Source organism: Ornithorhynchus anatinus, chromosome 4, assembly GCF_004115215.2.
Source record: "Ornithorhynchus anatinus isolate Pmale09 chromosome 4, mOrnAna1.pri.v4, whole genome shotgun sequence".
In the NCBI taxonomy this organism is placed as follows: Eukaryota; Metazoa; Chordata; class Mammalia; order Monotremata; family Ornithorhynchidae; genus Ornithorhynchus; species Ornithorhynchus anatinus.
Genome location: NC_041731.1, coordinates 26345952 through 26364076, shown reverse-complemented (window position 1 = coordinate 26364076; position 18125 = coordinate 26345952). Strand labels below are relative to the sequence as shown.

General features: G+C 44.3%; 2 protein-coding genes across 2 annotated transcripts; both read right to left on the bottom strand.

The window, feature by feature from the left end:
- Window positions 1–1437: 1437 nt before the first annotated feature.
- LOC114811159 (tumor necrosis factor ligand superfamily member 15-like) lies at window positions 1438–3732 on the bottom strand. Its single transcript, XM_029062716.1, is given in 6 exon segments — window positions 1438–2479; window positions 2482–2595; window positions 2598–2640; window positions 2642–2745; window positions 2748–2814; window positions 3718–3732. Coding segments are annotated over 6 exon segments (459 nt in total). The 3' UTR covers window positions 1438–2363.
- A 602-nt stretch (window positions 3733–4334) lies between these two features.
- LOC100076790 (TNF superfamily member 15) lies at window positions 4335–17863 on the bottom strand. Its single transcript, XM_029063534.2, has 3 exons — window positions 17544–17863; window positions 7308–7350; window positions 4335–4451 (listed from the first exon to the last, which is right to left on the bottom strand). Exons 1-3 carry the CDS (start codon window positions 17790–17792, stop codon window positions 4390–4392), a joined length of 354 nt encoding a protein of 117 aa, XP_028919367.1. The 5' UTR covers window positions 17793–17863; the 3' UTR covers window positions 4335–4389.
- Between the last annotated feature and the right edge of the window lie 262 nt (window positions 17864–18125).

The window sequence follows — 18125 nt, the reverse complement described above, 5'->3', positions numbered from 1 at the left end:
TTAACCCAGAGCCCTTTATTTGCAAAGAAGACCCCAAACTCATTTCCAAGCCAGATTCAAATTTACTTTTCTTACAGGAGTGAATATAGACAGTCCTGAAAGGGGCAGGATGAACCAGACCTGGGGAGGTGCTCAAGAGAAGAAATAAGACACCTTATTGCATCTTACTGTAGCTGCACTGGTGAAAACATGAGCAGTGTGATTTGCACGAAGGGGGCACTGAGAATCAAAATTCCCACTTTCTTCTCTCTTCCTAAAGTTCTTTCTTTCTGTCCTTCTGTAGAGGTGATTTGCAAGACAGAAGTCCTATTCTTTTAGTTCTTAGGCAGAAAAAAACTTCTTCCAAACTTTCCAGTGACTTCCCTGCCAGAAACTAAGAATCACTATCATATCTGGGACATGTGTCTAAGCATTTCACCCCTCTCCTTAGAAACTGAACTCAGTCTTGCCATTGAGTAAAGACTTCCCCTATTTTTCTCAGCTCTGGCCATCAGTCTTGCACTCTTACCCACCCAGAAAGAGGTAGAGGACAGCAGGGCTATCCAATTTATCACAGAGAGCCTCCTGGAGTGATTTAATCTGCCTGGGAGCTCCAAAATTTTGAAAAGGGAATATGCAAGTCCTGCAAACTTTGGAAGAAATCACGGTGGATTTGCCAGCAACAGCCATTGTGAACAGCTCAGCAGTCTGAGTGAGAGTTGAATCATGGGGTGAAACCTACCATGATTTATCTACCACCCCAGGCCTTCACATCCCTAGATGGGGTTTTTTTCTGTGCAGAATGTCCAGCTACTTCTCTCCAATGGGCATGTGGAACTAATTGCTGATCCCCTGATGGGCTGTGTGCATTTGCTCTAGGACAACAACTAGCATGAACTCCCAGTTTTGAAGGAATTCACAAGAAATGCAACCCCACTTTCCATTCCACTGTGACTCACAGTGGAAAGAAAAGCCAATCATTTCCAGGGAAAATCGCAATAGTTTAGCAGTGCTGTAGAGGACAGATCAAATAATTTCTTTTTTTATGGTATTTGTAAGTGCTTACTTTGTGCCAATGCTGTTCTAAGCACGGTTAGGTACAATGTAGTCACTGAACATGTCCATGGCCACATGGGACTCACAGTTTTAATCTCCATTTTACAGATGAAGGAAACTGAGGCACAGAGAAGTGAAGTGACTTGCCCAAAGTCACACAGCAGACACGTGGCAGAGTCGAACTGAACCACAGTCCTTTTTATTCCCAGGCCCATGTTGTATCTACTAGGCTCTACCACTAGGCCACAGTGTTCCTCTAATGTCTGATGGCAGAGAGATTACAGTGGAGATCCAAAGTGGAGGAAAGTTGTTTTAGGTGACCGGGTTGGTCATTAGAGTGTAATTCTAGATGGTAAGTTCCTTGTGGGCAGGAAACATATCTACCAATTCTGTTTTATTGTATTTTCCCAAAGTCCTTAGTACAGTGTTCATGCACGGTAACCACTAAATAAATACCATTGATTGATTGTTTGCATGGACTGTAAGGATCCCACAAATCGGAATGCACGCCCTTTTCCAAGTTTGATACAAGTCATTGAGTTTGGTCATTTCTGTTTGGCTGCCTGGAGTGGCCCTGGAAGGGTCTCTAGAGTGGCTCTTTTAGGCCCTTGAAAGGTCAGGACACTGAACTTCAGTTTCAGTGCTTCAAAGGGAGGGAAGGGGAGCGGGGGAGAGACGTCAATGCTGGCTTTATTCTGAGGCCTTGGGCCCCTGGGTCCTCCCACTGATGGCTGCCTGCATCTCTAGATTTCAAAAGCAAAGGGAGTTTGTGACTAACTAGTGGACAATGATGAAAGCATAAGTAGAAAGAACCAGAGACACATTTTTAGGGGAAGTCAAAACCCCTCCTCCCTACACATCAGCATATATACTACTCCTTAAATCCAACCTCTAAAGCCAACACCTCAATTCTCTGCTTCTTCCCAGCTAGATTGCAAACCTCTTGAGGGCATAAGCTATTATACTCTCCTATACTCTCATTTCAGTGCTCTGCCCACAGAAGGTACTCAATAAATACTATTGATGGATTGATTGTTCTCCAGAAACCTCCCCAAGGCCAGAGGAAGAAATTATCTTTCCCATGGCTTCTTATTTTTGTTTTGTATCTTGCTTTGGTTGTTGGTGTCACCAATCAGAGCTCGCTTGCATATCTAGATCCTTGCAAATGATTCTCCTACCTGTACCATCAACTCGAAGGAATTTCCCCAAATAAATCACTGGTCACTGTTGTATGCAAATAAATAAAACTGGGAACTGGGATTATAGCTGCTGAAGACAGAGAACAGTTGCCACAAGAGTATCAGTTCTTAATGACAGAAACCTGGTGTCTACAGTAAAAAAGCCCCAAAAAAGGTTTTGTCTTCTTTTGTGTAATCCACCAGGGAGATATCACTAACGTTGACCATAAGCTTATCTCCTTCCTGCATGGAAAACACGGCCCCAGGTAAATGGGCTGGAACCAACTACTCCCTATCTCACACACAGACTTGGTGCCTGTCAGGAGCTTGGTGGGCTCTGGGTAGCTGTCGGTTACTTTGGTGATAATCTGGGTTATATAACGGGTTTGCTGGATCTATTCAGTTGAGTTATTTTACCACATTCTGGGTGTGGTGCCTCTGAAGGTCACTTGCGAATAAACAAAATAGTCTCCAGACTCTGGAATCACCAGGAACTTGTTAGTGTAGTTCATCCGATTTTTGATGAAGGCAAGCCAAGGTCGTGTTCCCAAAGGAGAATCGGGAACTGATCCTTTACGTTGGAGCAGGATTCTGTGGACAACTACAACAGAAACAATTACTTTTCATGTATTTAGAGAGTTCATGTTTGTGCAGCACTTGGAAATCGCTGATGGTGAACAGAGCTTGGAAAAGACGCTAGATTCTAAATTAATGATAGTGGTCTTGTTAAGTGATTACTAATTCCAAGCATGTACTAAGCTCTGGGGTAATACAAAATAATCAGGTCCCACATAGGGCTCACAGTCTATGTAGTAGGGTGAACAGCGTTTTGAATCCCATTTTACAAATGAGGAAAATGAGGCACAGGGAAGTTAATTTAATATAATAATAATAATGTTGGTATTTGTTAGCACTATTAATGTGCAGAGCACTGTTCTAAGCGCTGGGGTGGATACAGGGTAATCAGGTTGTCCTGTGTGAGGCTCAGTCTTAATCCCATTTTACAGATGAGGTAACTGAGGCACAGAGAAGTTAAGTGACTTGTCCATAGTCACACAGCTGCCAAGTGGCAGAGCCGGGTTTCAAACCCACGACCTCTGACTCCCAAGCCTGTGCTCTTTCCAATGAGCCATGCTATTGAATGCTTACTATGTGCAGAGCACTGTACCAAGCACTAGGAATATACAATTCGGCAATTGTATAACAATTGACAATTTTTGGGCATTAGGCACAGCCTACCCTGTCTCCTTTTTGGGGTGGATTGTGAGTGTGTGTCTCTGGAGCCCTTCCTTGGTTTAGAATGTGGAAGAAATGCAGCCTCTTGTCATGTGCCATTCAAGCAGGTCCAAGATTAAACCATAATTCTTGGGGCAAGTTCATCCCAAGGAATGTAAAGGATTGAGCAGCTCAGCATTTGGCTTGCTCCATGTAGACAGTCCAACCAGATAATTTAGGCTGCTAAGTAGATTTTACATCTCAATAAATACCATTAACTGATTGAAACATGCAATTGTTTCATGCAGTACCTTCAAGGAGAAACCATAATTATCTGGATTGGGGAGGTTTAGCCATTGGTTGAGGCTGCCCAGAACAATTGTTGGGAATCAAGTTTGAATTGGGCATGTCCCTGAGCCAGTCAGGATCCCTTTAGGAGCAGGAAGACTCCCTGGGCTAGAGAATCTTGTTGACATTTGTGAAACAAGATAGAGCTCAGCAAATCTATACTGCCTGGCATGGAAATGGCCCCTTCAAATCTTTTTTTAAATATATATATATTTGGTATTTTTAAAGTGCTAAGAATGTGCCTGACATTGTAGTAAGTGCTGGGATAGATAAAAGCAAATAAGGTTGAATATAGTCCATGTCTCAAATGGGGTCATGCCATTAATCCCGATTTACAGATGAGATAACAGCAGAGAGGTTACACGACTTGATCAAAGTCTCACAGCAGACAAGTAGCAGAGCCAGGATAAGAAATCAGGTCCTTTTGACTCCTGGCCTGTGTTCTATCCAGTAGGCATGCTGTTTCTCATTTTGTTAGACTGAGAAATAGGACTGCAGAATCTCCACCATAAAGAAAGACAGTTTAAGGGCTTCTCTAAAGGATTGTTTGTTCAGCCTTGTGTTGGCAGATTGAACAAGTGGGAATTAAAAATATCTCTATTGAATCTGCATTCTATGTTGACTGTACTGTCAGGTGTGCTCTTGGTTTACTGGCCTTAGCAATGGGAGGTTCATCTGCAATTCAAAATGGAAACCAATTGATTACACAGACATTATTCCACATTCCTGAGCAGAAGTACTGGCCATCCAAGTTACATTGGCTGCAGTGATGAATACCTCTGGTGGGATTTGGTGGACATGGTGGATGAGTCTGTTACCGATTTGTACATTCCAAGCGCTTAGTACAGTGCTCTGCACATATTAAGCGCTCAATAAATACTATTGAATGAATGAATGAATGAGTCTTTGTTCAGTCTCATCCCATAACTGGGTAAGTGGCAGCCCCGTCCAAAGGGCAGAGTTTATAAGGGGGTCCCAACCATCATGACACAACAAACAGGGGCCATCCTGGTATAGGCCCTCCCTCCTCCTCCCCTCCCCTTATGAGATGATAATAATAATGATAACAATGTTAATAACTGGTATTTGTTAAGTGCTTACTATATGCCAAGCACTGTACTAGGTGCTTGGTAGATATAAGATGATCAGGTCTCACATGGGACTCACATTCTCAGTAGGAAGAGAACAGGTATTGATTCTTCATTATACAGATGAAGGAAGTGAGGGACAAAGAAGTTGAGTGACTTGCCCCAGGTCATAGATCAGACAAGTGGCAGAGCCAGAATTAGAACCTAGGTTCTCTGACTTCCAAGCTGGAAGCCACTTTCAACTAGGTCATGCTGCTTCCATAATGGGGTTTCTCATTGTACAGGGGTGAAGGGCCTGACTGGGCCCTCATCTGGTTCTTGGTCTTGCCTGGAGCTGGGGGAGCAGGCAGCCAGTCATCCATCAGTAGGACCATCTGCTCCAGCAGTGAGACTGCCAGGTTTCTAGAGTGGGGATGTGGGAAGGGGGCAGGACACAGGACTGCTCCAGGATGCAGCCCCCCATTTTGGACAGGGCCCTGGATTCCTTCTAGTGTCCTTCTGTTATTATTATTATTATTATGCTAAATGTAACTCAGGTGACCAGGAGCAACATTCCCTGCCAATCCTCACCTCTCTCCTTTGTCCGTAATGTACTGGCCCAATCAGCAGTGATGGCAATGGTTTGAAAATTATGTTTTCTTTAATCCTGTCTGCTCAGTACCCCTTCCTCTACCTTCCCAGTGCTACTTTTGCCAGCCCACTGGACAGTGTCTGGTTAAAAAGACTAGGGGCGGGGCCAAGCAAGGGTGCACTGGGATGTGAAATGCCAATGGGGAGGGGCACAAATGCTACCAGGACTATAAAATGGGCTCTGACCCCTCATCCCAACTGTCAGGGTGTGTTCTGGTCTTGGCAGAAGCTGCATTCCAATTCTTTGGGGAGTATAGGGTTGTGTTCAGGGAGGCAGGAGCTCAAACCTCCCTGCATAGCAACAGGGAAACTGAGCCTGGGGTGGTGCACCCCCAAACCTGCTACCGGGCACGGCATTCCTAATTTCAGGAATCTTGCTGAATTCAAGCCATCTTGAATCAACCCATCAGAGACAGAACTAGCCTTACCTGACCACTAATAATGTTAGTATTTGTTAATAATCATAATTGTGGTGTTTGTAGTTCCAAGTATTGTACTAAGCACTGGATAGATATAAGACAGTCAGGTCAGACACGTCCCTGTCCACATGGGGCCTTGCAGTCTAAATGGGAGAGAGAACAGGTATTGAATCCTCATTTAAAAGATGAAGAATTGAAGCCCAGAGAAGTGAAGTGATTTACCCAGATCATGCAGAGCAGGCAAGTGGTAGAGCCAAGATTAGAACCAGTTCCTTTGACTTCCAGGCTTGAGCTCTTTTCACTAGGCTACATTGCTTCACATCGGCAGGGTCATTGATGGAGCTCTGTATGCATTTGTTTTGATCTTAGCCATCAGACTCTCATAATTATGTGGGTTACACTGACTCCACTTCTGCATATTTCTCTACAGCACGAGAGGCTAAATGCAGAAATCATTTTAAAGGAAGAAAGGGGTCAAGCAGGAATAGTTGTATCCAACCTCTCTGGTCTGAAGGTTAGAAGGCTAAAAGCAGGCAGGATGCTCTGCAAGGGATCCACCACAAGATAAGCCTAATCTCCCCCTTCCTCCCACTCTGAGTTTGGTGTGTGATTTGGTGCCATGTCCTATGCAGTCCAGCTGATCAGCGGCAGCTGTTCCAGTGTTCCAGTGAGGTTGATTACACTGATGCTGAAGCAGGGAATTGCAGCTTGAAAAACCCATTCCCGAGGGGTGAATGTTATCGGGGATTGAGTTCGAGAATCTAACCCCACTGGGAACTAACTCGGCTCCTTGATCTGCTAACTTCCACTGGGATCTGATCTCCTTGGGACATGAGTTTACCTGACAATGCTGAGCATAGGATCCAGTCCCTGACTTGGCAGAATAGTTCCTGCTGGGAAGTAGAATAGCTGTTCAAACTCTCATCTTTCAGATTCAGAATTGTGAATTCTTCATCCCTCAGACCAGCCTCAGCCCACGAGAAATGGATCCCCAACTTTCTTGGAGCTTTCTGCTTTAGGGCTTAGTGGAAGACCAGGACTGGGGATCGGAAAACCTGGTGTGATTCCAGCTCTGTCCTTGGAAGGCTGTGTGACCTGTGGAAAAGTCAATTACCCGCTATGGACCGCAGTTACCTCATCTATAAATGGAGATAAGATAGACTGTGAGCCCATGAAGGACAGAGGCTGTATCAGATCTCTTAACTGTTTCTACCCTAATGCTTAGCACATAGAAAGCACATAATAATGCTATAATAATTTGCACATAATGATTTTTATTGTGAGTGATACCCTGCCTCGCACTCCTGCTCAACCAGGATGAATCCTAGTACAAAAAAGATTCAACACTTTGAAAAAACAAAATAGCACAAAGAAAGAATGCTGATCCCACTTACAAGCTCGTTGATAGGAGATCTCTGATTCTTTTCCCAGTGGGGCCTGCAGGAAAAATAGAAGTGGTTAGTAGCATCCATAATCATCCTCCCAAATATGCTGGATTGCAAAAGATGAAGCAGCTTGGCCTAGTGGAAAGAGTATGGACCTGGTAGTCAGAAGGCTTGGTTTCTAATCCCAGCTCTGCCAAATGCTTGCTGTGTAAACTTGGGCCAGTCACTTAACTTCTCTGTACCTCAGTTCTCCTGTTCTCCCTGCTATTTGGAATGTTCTCCCATGAGGCCAGGGACCGTGTCCAACCTAATTCACTGTATCTATCCCAGTGCTTAGAATACTGTTTGCTACATAGTAAGGACTTAACAAATACCATAAAAAAAACAACAACCTGGTAGCTGATCGAGGCAAACAAAGAGGAGTGAAGCAGGAGCCAAAATGCCTTTCTATTTTCTCCCTCTCAATTTGGATCGCCTGTTCTTGAAGGTGGAACTCTCCTCTTTAACTCTATTCTGAGTGTTTATGTGTTTTACAGTTTCACATTAAGCATGTATTTTGTGTCTGTGTATATATGTATATATACACACATACTTGTTTATCCTTCCATACTCATACTATTCCCAGTTGTGACCCTATCCATCTTCTTGTTTCCATTATTTGTGAATTGTTCCTACTTGTCTTCTTCCTGGTTAGAATGTAATCTCAATTGGGATGGGCATGTGCCTTTTAGTTCTACTGTTCTCTCCCAAGCACTTAAAACAGTGCTTAGCACACAGTAGGTACTCAATAAACACCATTTGATTGGTTGATTGGACAAATAGAAAGCCAAATTGCCTTAGGTTTTACTGAGCATCTTATGTCTCGGAGAGTTTGCTCATCCCTCCAATGGAGGGGTGTATCTTAGGGAGCGGAGGATTAGGAGCTTCAGTAAACAGGTTGGTTTCTTATTTGGATGGGCAGGTAGGTGCAGCCTCCTGAGATGTAGCTGCAAATTTGGCATCAGGCCGGTGATGCCTCCATTTTAAACAAGACTCCGGCCCAGTTTTTGGTTTACGGGTAAGGGAAAACTCCATTTGTCTATATTATATATGGGTATGTGGCTTCTGAAAACTGCCTCCAGGTTCCCTAAAAAGCAGCTCTGATTTTCCCCAAACTCATGTTTCATTAATCAGGTGGTTCCTTCAGTGATCTACAACAGCAGTAGCTGCATTTGGTAGGGTCTGAGAAAGGCAAGGCATTAGTTCCAGCCAAGAACCTATGAGCCACTGGGAAAAAATGGATCTGGTTCCCTTAGCAGTTATCCAAATAAACCAGACTTGGCTATCAAGATGATGAAGATGTGTGCAATAATTGGGAGGTGCTGGGGTCATTTAGAGTGTCCATTTGGATAAGTTAGACCCCAGTGGATCTGGCCTGTGAGGCTGAAACCCTGAGATGCTGCCCTTTAGTGATTCCCTTCATTTCCATGTTTATGCAACTACCTGTTCCTCTGGGTACCCGGCTCCGTAAGCTACGACTTGCTGAGGCTTGCTAAGCTTCTGAATGGCTTTTGTGGAGCATATTCACCAGTTATGACTTGTCCTCTTCTGATTGGTTGCCCCATCATGGTACCTTCATGATATCATTCTTTCTCATCGTAGATCCTCTCTTGCCTGTTTCCAGCTCCTCCTCCCTCTCATTGTACTCCCATCTCTAATTTCCTACTAAGCAACAGCATAAATTAAATCAAAAACTTTAAAAACTCAGTCAAATATGAAAGTACTTCATCTTTAAATGTGTCTCTGCCTGTCACTGAAAAGATTTTAGAATATAAGCTCCTTGAAGGCATGGAGTTTAATTATACACAGTGTCCAGAATGGTAGAGAAGCAGTGTAATTTACTGGAAAGAGCATGGGCTTAGGAGTCAGAGGACCTGGGTTCTAATCCTGGCTCTGCCACTTGTTTGCTGTGTTATCTTGGGCAAGTCACTTAATCTCTCTGTGCCTCAGTTCCCTCATCTGCAAAATGGGGATTCAATAACTGTTCCCCCTCCTTATTAGACTGCGAGTCCCTTGGTGATACCTGATTATCTCGTCTCTATCCCAGCACTTTGTACAGTAATTGACACATAGTAAATCCTTAACAAATGCCATTGTTGTTATTATTTTTATTATTATTTAAAATCAAGTAGAACACCAAAACACAGCATGGCCTAGTGGAAAGAGCATGAATTTGGGAGTCAGAATACCTGGGTTCTAATCCCAGCTCTGCTGATTGCTTGTTGTTTGACCTTGCACAAGTCATTTATCATCTCTGTGACTCAGTTACCTCATCTGTAAAATGGGGATCAAATCTTCCTCCATCCAACTTAGACTCTGAGCCCATGAGGGACAGGAACTGTGTCCAGGCTTATAAACTTTTAATCAATCTCCGAGCTTAGAACAATGTTTGACACAAAGTAAGTGCTTGACACACGCCATAAAAATAAGACAAAACAAAATTAGGAAAAATTACTGCATGCCATACCCAGATATTTTTCCAGCATTTTCTGCGAAAATTTTTTAAACAGAGTTTACATTAAGTAACGGTCCAATCAACCTTCAACAAGACAGTGCATAATTACTCTCTGGTGCACTCTCATAAGAAAGAAAATATGTTGGCTAATTGCAGATATAATCAACCACTAGAATACATTTACTAGAATACTAATTCATTATACCCTATAAAATGCTCGCAGAAGATGCTTAATAAAATCCTGCATCCATATTTGCCTGGAAGAAAGCTAGGACTTCAGAACCTCTAACAGAACTGCAACTTCTCAGCTTGTTACAATAAACTGCCACTGACCTGTTAGGTCACAATATGATGTTGTATAACTTCTTCCACAAACTAGGAATTTAGTAGAGCTCTTGAGTTAGCCAGTTGGTCTTGGACTCTTGCTCTCTAAATGCAAATATACGAGGCCTTTATCTCCCCTCTTGTTACTGTCTATAAAAACTGTGATATTTGTTAAGAGATAACTGTTTGCTGAGCACTATACCAAGCCCTGAGGTAGATACAAGATGATTGGATCCCTGTTCCACAGAGCGCTCTTTAGTCTGACTAGGAGAGAGAACAGGTACTGAATCCCCACTCTACAGATGAGGTAACTGAAGCATAGAGAAGGGAAATGACTTGCTCAAGACCACACAGCAGGCAACTGGCAGAAGCGGGAATAGAATCCAGTTCCTTTGAATCCCAGGCCCATCCTCTTTCCACTAGGCCCTGCTGCTCCTTTAGAGTTTCAAGTTCCATTCATTTCATTCATTAGAAATCCAGTTGAGTTTGATGTATTTACTCCTCCTTAATAGTCCTCTGCTTATCCTCTGTGGGTGTAGAAGTGTTTCCTTTGGTTTCTTTTCAATCTACTACCTTTGTCCACCTTTCTAATAGCCGGGGAATCAGGGCACCTGGGTTTTAATCCCAGATCTGCCATCTGTCTACAGTGTGACTTGGCAATTTCTTTGGCCCTAAATTTTCTCACCTGTAATATGAGGATAATATTCCCTATTCTTCCTCCTTGCTAGAGTGTGAGCCCCATGTGGGAAGCAGTTATGGACAGCCAAGTCAGAACCACCTCTGGAGAGTCGAAGTGAAGTAGATGGATAGAAGTTCCTGAGGATTCTTGGGTCTGCTTAATAGCCATTTGGAACTGGTGGTCCAGGGTGATCTAACTGGCCCTTCCAACTTCTTCAAGCAACAACAGAGCTTCCTTTTTGTCTAGATGATATGAGATGGTTATTCCAATACCTGGCTCTTTGCACCTTGGTCCTGGCTTCACAGTGGCTGGGGAAAACCTACCATCAATCCAGCAATGGTATTTATTGTCATTTACTTCATGCAGTATTAAGCAATCAATCAAGCAATCAATCATATTTATTGAGTGCTTACTGTGTGCAGTGAGCTATTCTGAGTGCTTGGGAGAGTACAATATAAGAGAGTTCGTAGACACATTCCCTGCCCCCAGGAGCTCATAGTCTAATTTGCAGTCTAATCTACAGTCTAAGGGCTGTACTAAGCACTTGGGAAAATACAATACAATAGAGTTGGTAGACATGATCCCTGCCCATAAGAAGCTTAGAGTCTACAGTCTACAAGTTTAGAGGGTTTTTTTAATGGTTCAGTGCTTATTATGTGCCAGCACTGTAGTAAACACCAGAGTGGATACAAGATAATCAAATTGGACACAGTTCCTGTCCCATATGGGCTCACATTCTAAGTCAGAGGTCACATTTTAAGTTTTGAACATTGGATGATGCAAAGTTCCAGAAGGAAAGTTGAAAATTCTCCGTAAGGTCTCAGTTTATCTCAAGTAAATAAGATCTCTCTCTTGCTGTCTCTGTCTCTGTGTCTCTCAGTCTTTCTCTTTTGCTTTGCCTCCATCTTGCTCTGTGTCCATTTTTTTTGTCTCTCATTCTCTTTGATTATATCTCTCTGTTCCTTTCCCACTTTTCTTTATCAGTAGCAGGTAAAGCCAGATCATCATTCAGTCAGTCAATCATATTCATTGAGAGTTTACTGTGTATAGAGCACTGGATTGAGCAGTTGGAAGAGTACATTATAAAAGAGTGGGTAGACACATTCCCTGCCCACTAGGTAGCTTTCAGTTTAGAGGGGGAGACAAACATTACTAAAAAAAAAAATTAGATATGTACATAAGTGCTGTGAGGCTGACTGAGGTGAATATAGGGTGCAAATCCAAATGCAAGCACAACATAGGAGTGGGAGAAGATGATAGGAGGGCTTAGTCTGAGAAGGCCTCTTTGAGGAGATTTGCCTTTACTAGTATTTGAAGGTGGGAAAGCGGTTGTCTGTTGGATATGAGGAGGGAGGGCATTTCAGGCCAGAGTTGGGTTATGGATGAGGGATTGGCAGCAAGACAGATGAGATTGTTTTTTTTTTTAATAGTTTGGCTTTAGAGAACTGAAGTACCTGATCTGCTTTGTAGTAGGAAATGAGGAAGGTAAGGTAGGAGGGAGCAAGGTGTTTAAGTGCTTGAAAGCCAAAGGTAATAAGTTGATATGGAAAATCACCTCCTCCAAGAGGCCTTCCCAGATTGAGCTCCTCTTCCCCCTCTACTCCCTCTGCCATCCCCCCTTTACCTCTCCGCAGCTAAAGCCTCATTTTCCCCTTTTCCCTCTGCTCCTCCACCTCTCCCTTCCCATCCCCACAGCACTGTACTCGTCCGCTCAACTGTATATATTTTCGTTATCCTATTTATTTTGTTAATGAATTGTACATCGCCTTGATTCTATTTAGTTGCCATTGTTTTTACGAGATGTTCTTCCCCTTGACGCTGTTTAGTGCCATTGTTCTTGTCTGTCCGTCTCCCCCGATTAGACTGTAAGCCCGTCAAACGGCAGGGACTGTCTCTATCTGTTGCCGACCTGTTCATCCCAAGCGCTTAGTACAGTGCTCTGCACATAGTAAGCGCTCAATAAATACTATTGAATGAATGAATGAATATGGAGGTGAATGGGCAACCACTAAAGGTTCTTGAGGAGTGAGGAAACGTGGATTAAATGGTTTTGTAGAAAAATGATCTGGACAGCAGGGTGAAGTGTGGACTGAAGTGGGGAGAGACAGGAGGCAGGAGGTTCAGCAAGGAGGCTGATGCACTAATAAAAACAGGATAGGAGAAGTGCTTGGATAAACATGGTAGCAATTTGGATGGAGAGGAAAGGGTGGATTTTAGTGATTTTTGAAGGTGGAACCGACAGGATTTGGTGACATATTGAATATGTGTGTTGAATGAGAGAGATAAATAGAGGATAATGCCAAGATTACAGGCTTTTGAGACAGAAAAGATGATGGTGCTGCCTACAGTGATGGGAAAGTCCGTGGGAGGGCAGGGCATGGGTGGGAAGATGGGGAGTTCTGTTTTGGACATTTTAATTTTGAAAAATTGGTGAGATATGCAAGTAGAGATTTCTCAAAGGCAGGAGGAAGTGTGAGACTGCAGAGAGGGAGAGTAATCAGGGCTTGAGGTGTAGATTTGGGGATCATCTGCATAGAGATGGTAGTAAGAACCATGGCAGCAAATGAGTTCTCTAAAGGAGTGAGTGTAGTCTATGCACTTGGCTCTGTGGCCTTTGGACATTTGATATTTGCCCCATATGCAATCCCCAGTAATCTTGTACATATCCTTAAATTATATATTATAAATTACTTTTTTATTCATATCAATGTCTGTCTCCCTCTCTAGACTCTAACCTCAATATGGGCAGGGAACAAGTCTGCTAATTCTGCTGTAATGTACTCTCCCAAGCTTTTAGTACAGTTCTCTGCTTATAGTTACTCTCAATAAATATTAATAATTGATTGAATGATTGAGAATAGAAGGGGACCCAGAACTGAGCCTTGTGTGACTCCTACCCATAGACAAAGGGGAAGCCCACGAAAGAATGAGAATGAGCAGTGAGATAGGAGGAGAACCAGGAGAGGACATTGTCAGTGAAGCAGTGTTTCAAGGACAAGGGGCTGATTTACAATACTGAAGGCAATTGGGAAGTCAAGGAGGATTAGGATGGAGTAGAGAGCATGTGATTTGACAAGCAGGAAATCATTGGTGACCTTTAAGAGGACAGTTTTGGAGGTGTGAACAGAGCGGGAGCCAGGTTGGAGGGATCAAAGATAGAACTGGAGAAGAGGAAGTGGAGGCAGCAGTTGGAGACAACTTTTTCAAGGCATTTGGAAAGGAATGGTAGATGGGAGATGGAACAATAACAAGAAAGAGTCATGGGGTCAAAGGAGGTTGTTTTTAGAATAGTAGAGACATGAGCATGTTTGAAAGTAGTGGGGAAGAAGCCATTGGAGAGCCAACAGTTGAAGATAGTGGTCAGGGAAGAAGAGGAGAGGGGGAAAGCACTTTGATAAGGTGCAAAGGGATGGGGTCAGAGCACAAGGGGAGGGAGTAGATTTTGAGAGAAGGCAGGTGATCTCCTCTAGAGATACTGCTGGTAAAGATGGAAGCACTGAAGAAGGGGTAGGGGGAGGGAGGGACTGGAGAGGAGCATTGAGATTTTAGGTACTTTATCTCCATTTAACAGATTATGTAACTGAGGCATGAGAAGTTAAATAACTCACCCAAGATCACACAGCAGGCAAATAGTAGAACTGGCATCAGAACCCATGTCATCTGACTCCCAGTTCTGGGCTTTTCCCACTGGGCCCCTGGAGCAAAGTCCAAACTGGCTCAAAACCTGCATTTCTGCTCGTGAAGCCCTTTCCTGGAAACTGATTTTTTCAAAGAAGGTTTCACTGTTCTCCAGTGGGGAGGGCTGAAACTTGGGCCTGTGGTTGGAGAACCCAGGCCAATCTAAGGAAAACCAGGCCCTTGGAGAAAGAGGCAGGAGGTGGAAAGGGGAGGGTCCTGTTTGGGAACATTTTGAAGAAATCCACTGGTAGAGTTGGGGTCCACAGGGAGGAATTCAGGCCACTCACCCAACAGGATGGGAGTTCCCATCAACCTCCAGCATGGATCCAGAGGGCAAGCTGGGCAGGGGAAGAATTGCCACCGGTGTCCGAATTATCACCTGGCCCCTCAGCCAATAGGAGGAGACCTGCTTGAGGAGGAGCATCAAAGTGTGGAGGCATAGTCCCCAGCTCTTAGTGCTGGGTTTAAATCCTCAGGAGGGGATTCAAATGGGTAGGATACTAAAGAAGTGCCAGGGTGGTCCTTGGTGATAGCATCATCCCCTCTCCAACTGCCAACCCCTTGAGTTTAGGACCTAGAGAGAGAATGGATGTCCTCCTTGGGGCCATGCTACAGTTCCATGAGGACTTCTCGGGATTGGTGCCATGCTTTGGAGTGGGTGTGTTTTGGGAGGTTGGTTCCAACGAGCTGAGGAACACAGGACTAATGGGTCAGTTGAGAAGAGTCCCCTCTGCTGGCACCTGGGGAAAATGCCAAATCCTTCTGTAGATTGTAACTTCCTTGTGGGCAGGGATCATGCCTACCAACTCTGTTATAATGTTCTCTGGTAAGAGCTTAGTATAGTGTACTGCACACTGTATACTCTCAGTGAATATAACTGATTGATTGGTTGATTGATTCTAGACCCACCTAGCCCAAGCAGTAGAGAGGGAAACAGGGGTATACAAAGGAATTCCCCTAGTTAAGCTCACATGTTCCTCTCTGCCAGGCCAAATTAGGACTCTCTGATCCAAATGCTCCCCTCTTTCCCTCTATCCTTTCTCTCTTCCCTCCCTCTCTCCCTGAAGTCCACACTTCCACCTGCTGTCCACACTTCCCTCCCTGACACAGCTGGGTGTGTAGAGCTGTAGCCACAGTAGGGGGAAGGCATGAGGTAGAGGGATGGTAGAACTTGTAGCAGAGGCCCCATTGTAGCCGTGGTGCTCTCTCTCTCGGGAGATTGGAGGGGTCTGGGGTCTCTTTTCCTAGCTGTTAAAGATGCCTGGCATTTGAATGCTGAATTATCTGCCTAATGGCTGTGAGGATGGCCCAGATCCATGGGCCACTTTTCTCAATCTTCTGCATCTCTGTCTCACTGGCATTGGAGTGCTTGAAAGATCAGTCAGCCAGGACTCTAAAACTCTTGATGGAGGAGCCAGATCGAGATCAGGATGGATGTGGTGGGTACTTCAGAAGAGATGTGGAGACCATTTCCTCTATTCATCCTTTTATTACTTCCCCCTTTTTCTTTCTGAAACCTAGTATATGAACTGCACAAGCTACAATAAATACTATTCATACCACAGCACACCCTGTCAGGAAATCATAAAGTCAGGCTTCCTCGAGGAGTCTTACCTCACCTGCATTGCATAGTGAACAACGACTCACGGAAGGCTGAAATATGGGTGTGCACTTCAGCCTTAAGCATTATGGTTCATTTTTGGCCTTATGCTATTCACACCACAGATTTTTCTGTGTTTTTCTGTCAATTGACAAATTCCCAAATGTCAACTGCAATCGATTTCCCAGAGCTTGCTGACTGGGATGCTCAATATAAGGGATTAAAATGGTCTAAAGTCCATTACTTGGTTGGTAGGCTATGTCAACCTTGACACAAAACAAGCCGATCTGAAGTAAGGCCCTATAATGCTCTTGTACAACTCAGGGGTTAGAGCACAAGTTGTCAACTTGGAGAACCTATGAACAATCTCCTGAGTAGCATTTATCCATGGCAATACAACAAGGGACTGCTTTTCTGGGAACACAGTGTGGCCAGGACCGTGGTTCTGCATTGCTCTTTCCAGACACATAGTCACACGTGCACGCACACACACACACACACACACACGTGAATTTCACCATCAGTGGGGTCTTACTCATGGTAAAAGAATATTTTGATAATTTCTTTTCTTGACAGTAATGTAACCAGCAGCATCCCAAGAGACCATAGAAGCCTCGGCTTTTAAGATGACATAGGGAGGAACTGTTTCTCTCTTGGAGGTAAGTTTTTGATGGTCCCAAACTTGACTGTCACTGTTTTGATCCTCTGCTTTCTCATGTGATGAGTTTTGTTTCTGGAGACCTAAGGAGAGTCACTATCCAGACTCTCAGGACAATTGCCTAGTTACCAAAATGAGCTCTTCCCATAAAAAATCCAACAATCAGTGGTATTTTCTGAGCACTTAACTGCATGCAGAGCAATGTATTAAGTGCTTGGGAGAGAACAATACAACCGAGTTGTTAGACACATTCCCTGCCCACAAAGAGCTTCCCATAACCTGTCAGGTACCCAGCTGAGACTTCAGGCTTTCCCCAGGATCCTCAGAGTCAGACAGAGAAAAAGCATGGATAAAACATGAGCCTGGGAGTCAGAGGACCTGGGTTCTAATCCTAACTCCTCCACTTGTCTGCTATGAAACCTTGGACAAGTCACTTAACTTTCCTGTGCTTCAGTTACCTCATCTATGAAATGGGGATTAAGAGTGTGTGCCCCAGGTGGGAAATGGACTGTGTCCAACCTGATTAACTTGTATCTACCCCAGTGCTTAGTACAGTGCCTGGCACATAATAACTGCTTAGCAAATTCCAAAAAACAGGAATAAATATAGTGTGGACCATCAGCCCCACTTTCAAGGCTAAATACACAAATTTGAGCAGGACAGGTCACTACTTAGGATTCTTAGAGAGTTTTTCCCCCAGGAGTGCTCCAGTACTATTTTCTTATACCCTCTCCCAAGGGCAGGACCTCCTCTTCTCCAGGCTGGGGCCAGGAACCCAGGTGTCAGGGTCTGAACCCAAGCTGTTGGCTTACCTGAGCCAGGCAGGCTTCCTGTTTGGTCTTGAGATGTCCGATAAACAGATAGGTTGTCAGCATGGCAAGAACCCCCACGCAGAAGAGGCAGAAGGCCATAGCCCAGTGGACTTTCTTTAGGTCTCTCTTGGATCTCATCCTAGCTCTTTGATTGGACCGGTGAGTTCCTTCTGCTTGAAGCATTTCCAGCACGATCGCTCGACCTCGACCAGGAGTCAGCCCTCTAGGTGCCTCTGGCTTCCCCGGCATCTGGCTGTTCACTGGGAGCTCAGCCAGCTTCTGTCCTGCAGAAAGACCCCCCCATTAAATAAGACCAACTTCTGAATGTGGGTCAGTTCCTCTCCCTCCTTCTCCTCCCTCTTTTCCCCTCCTCCTGGTCCGTGACCAAGGCTCCCCGCCCTCCCAGGGAATGCCCCGCCTACAACAGAAACTATGCTCGGTTTAGAAAAGAGAAAAAGGCTTTTCCAAGCATATTTGTGTATGTGAGGCTTGCTACTTCTTCCTTAGTTTACAGAGGGAAGTTAGGAAAGTCCCCGGGGGAGGGGGAGGGATTCATGAAACCAGAGTGCTGGCCAAGTGAAA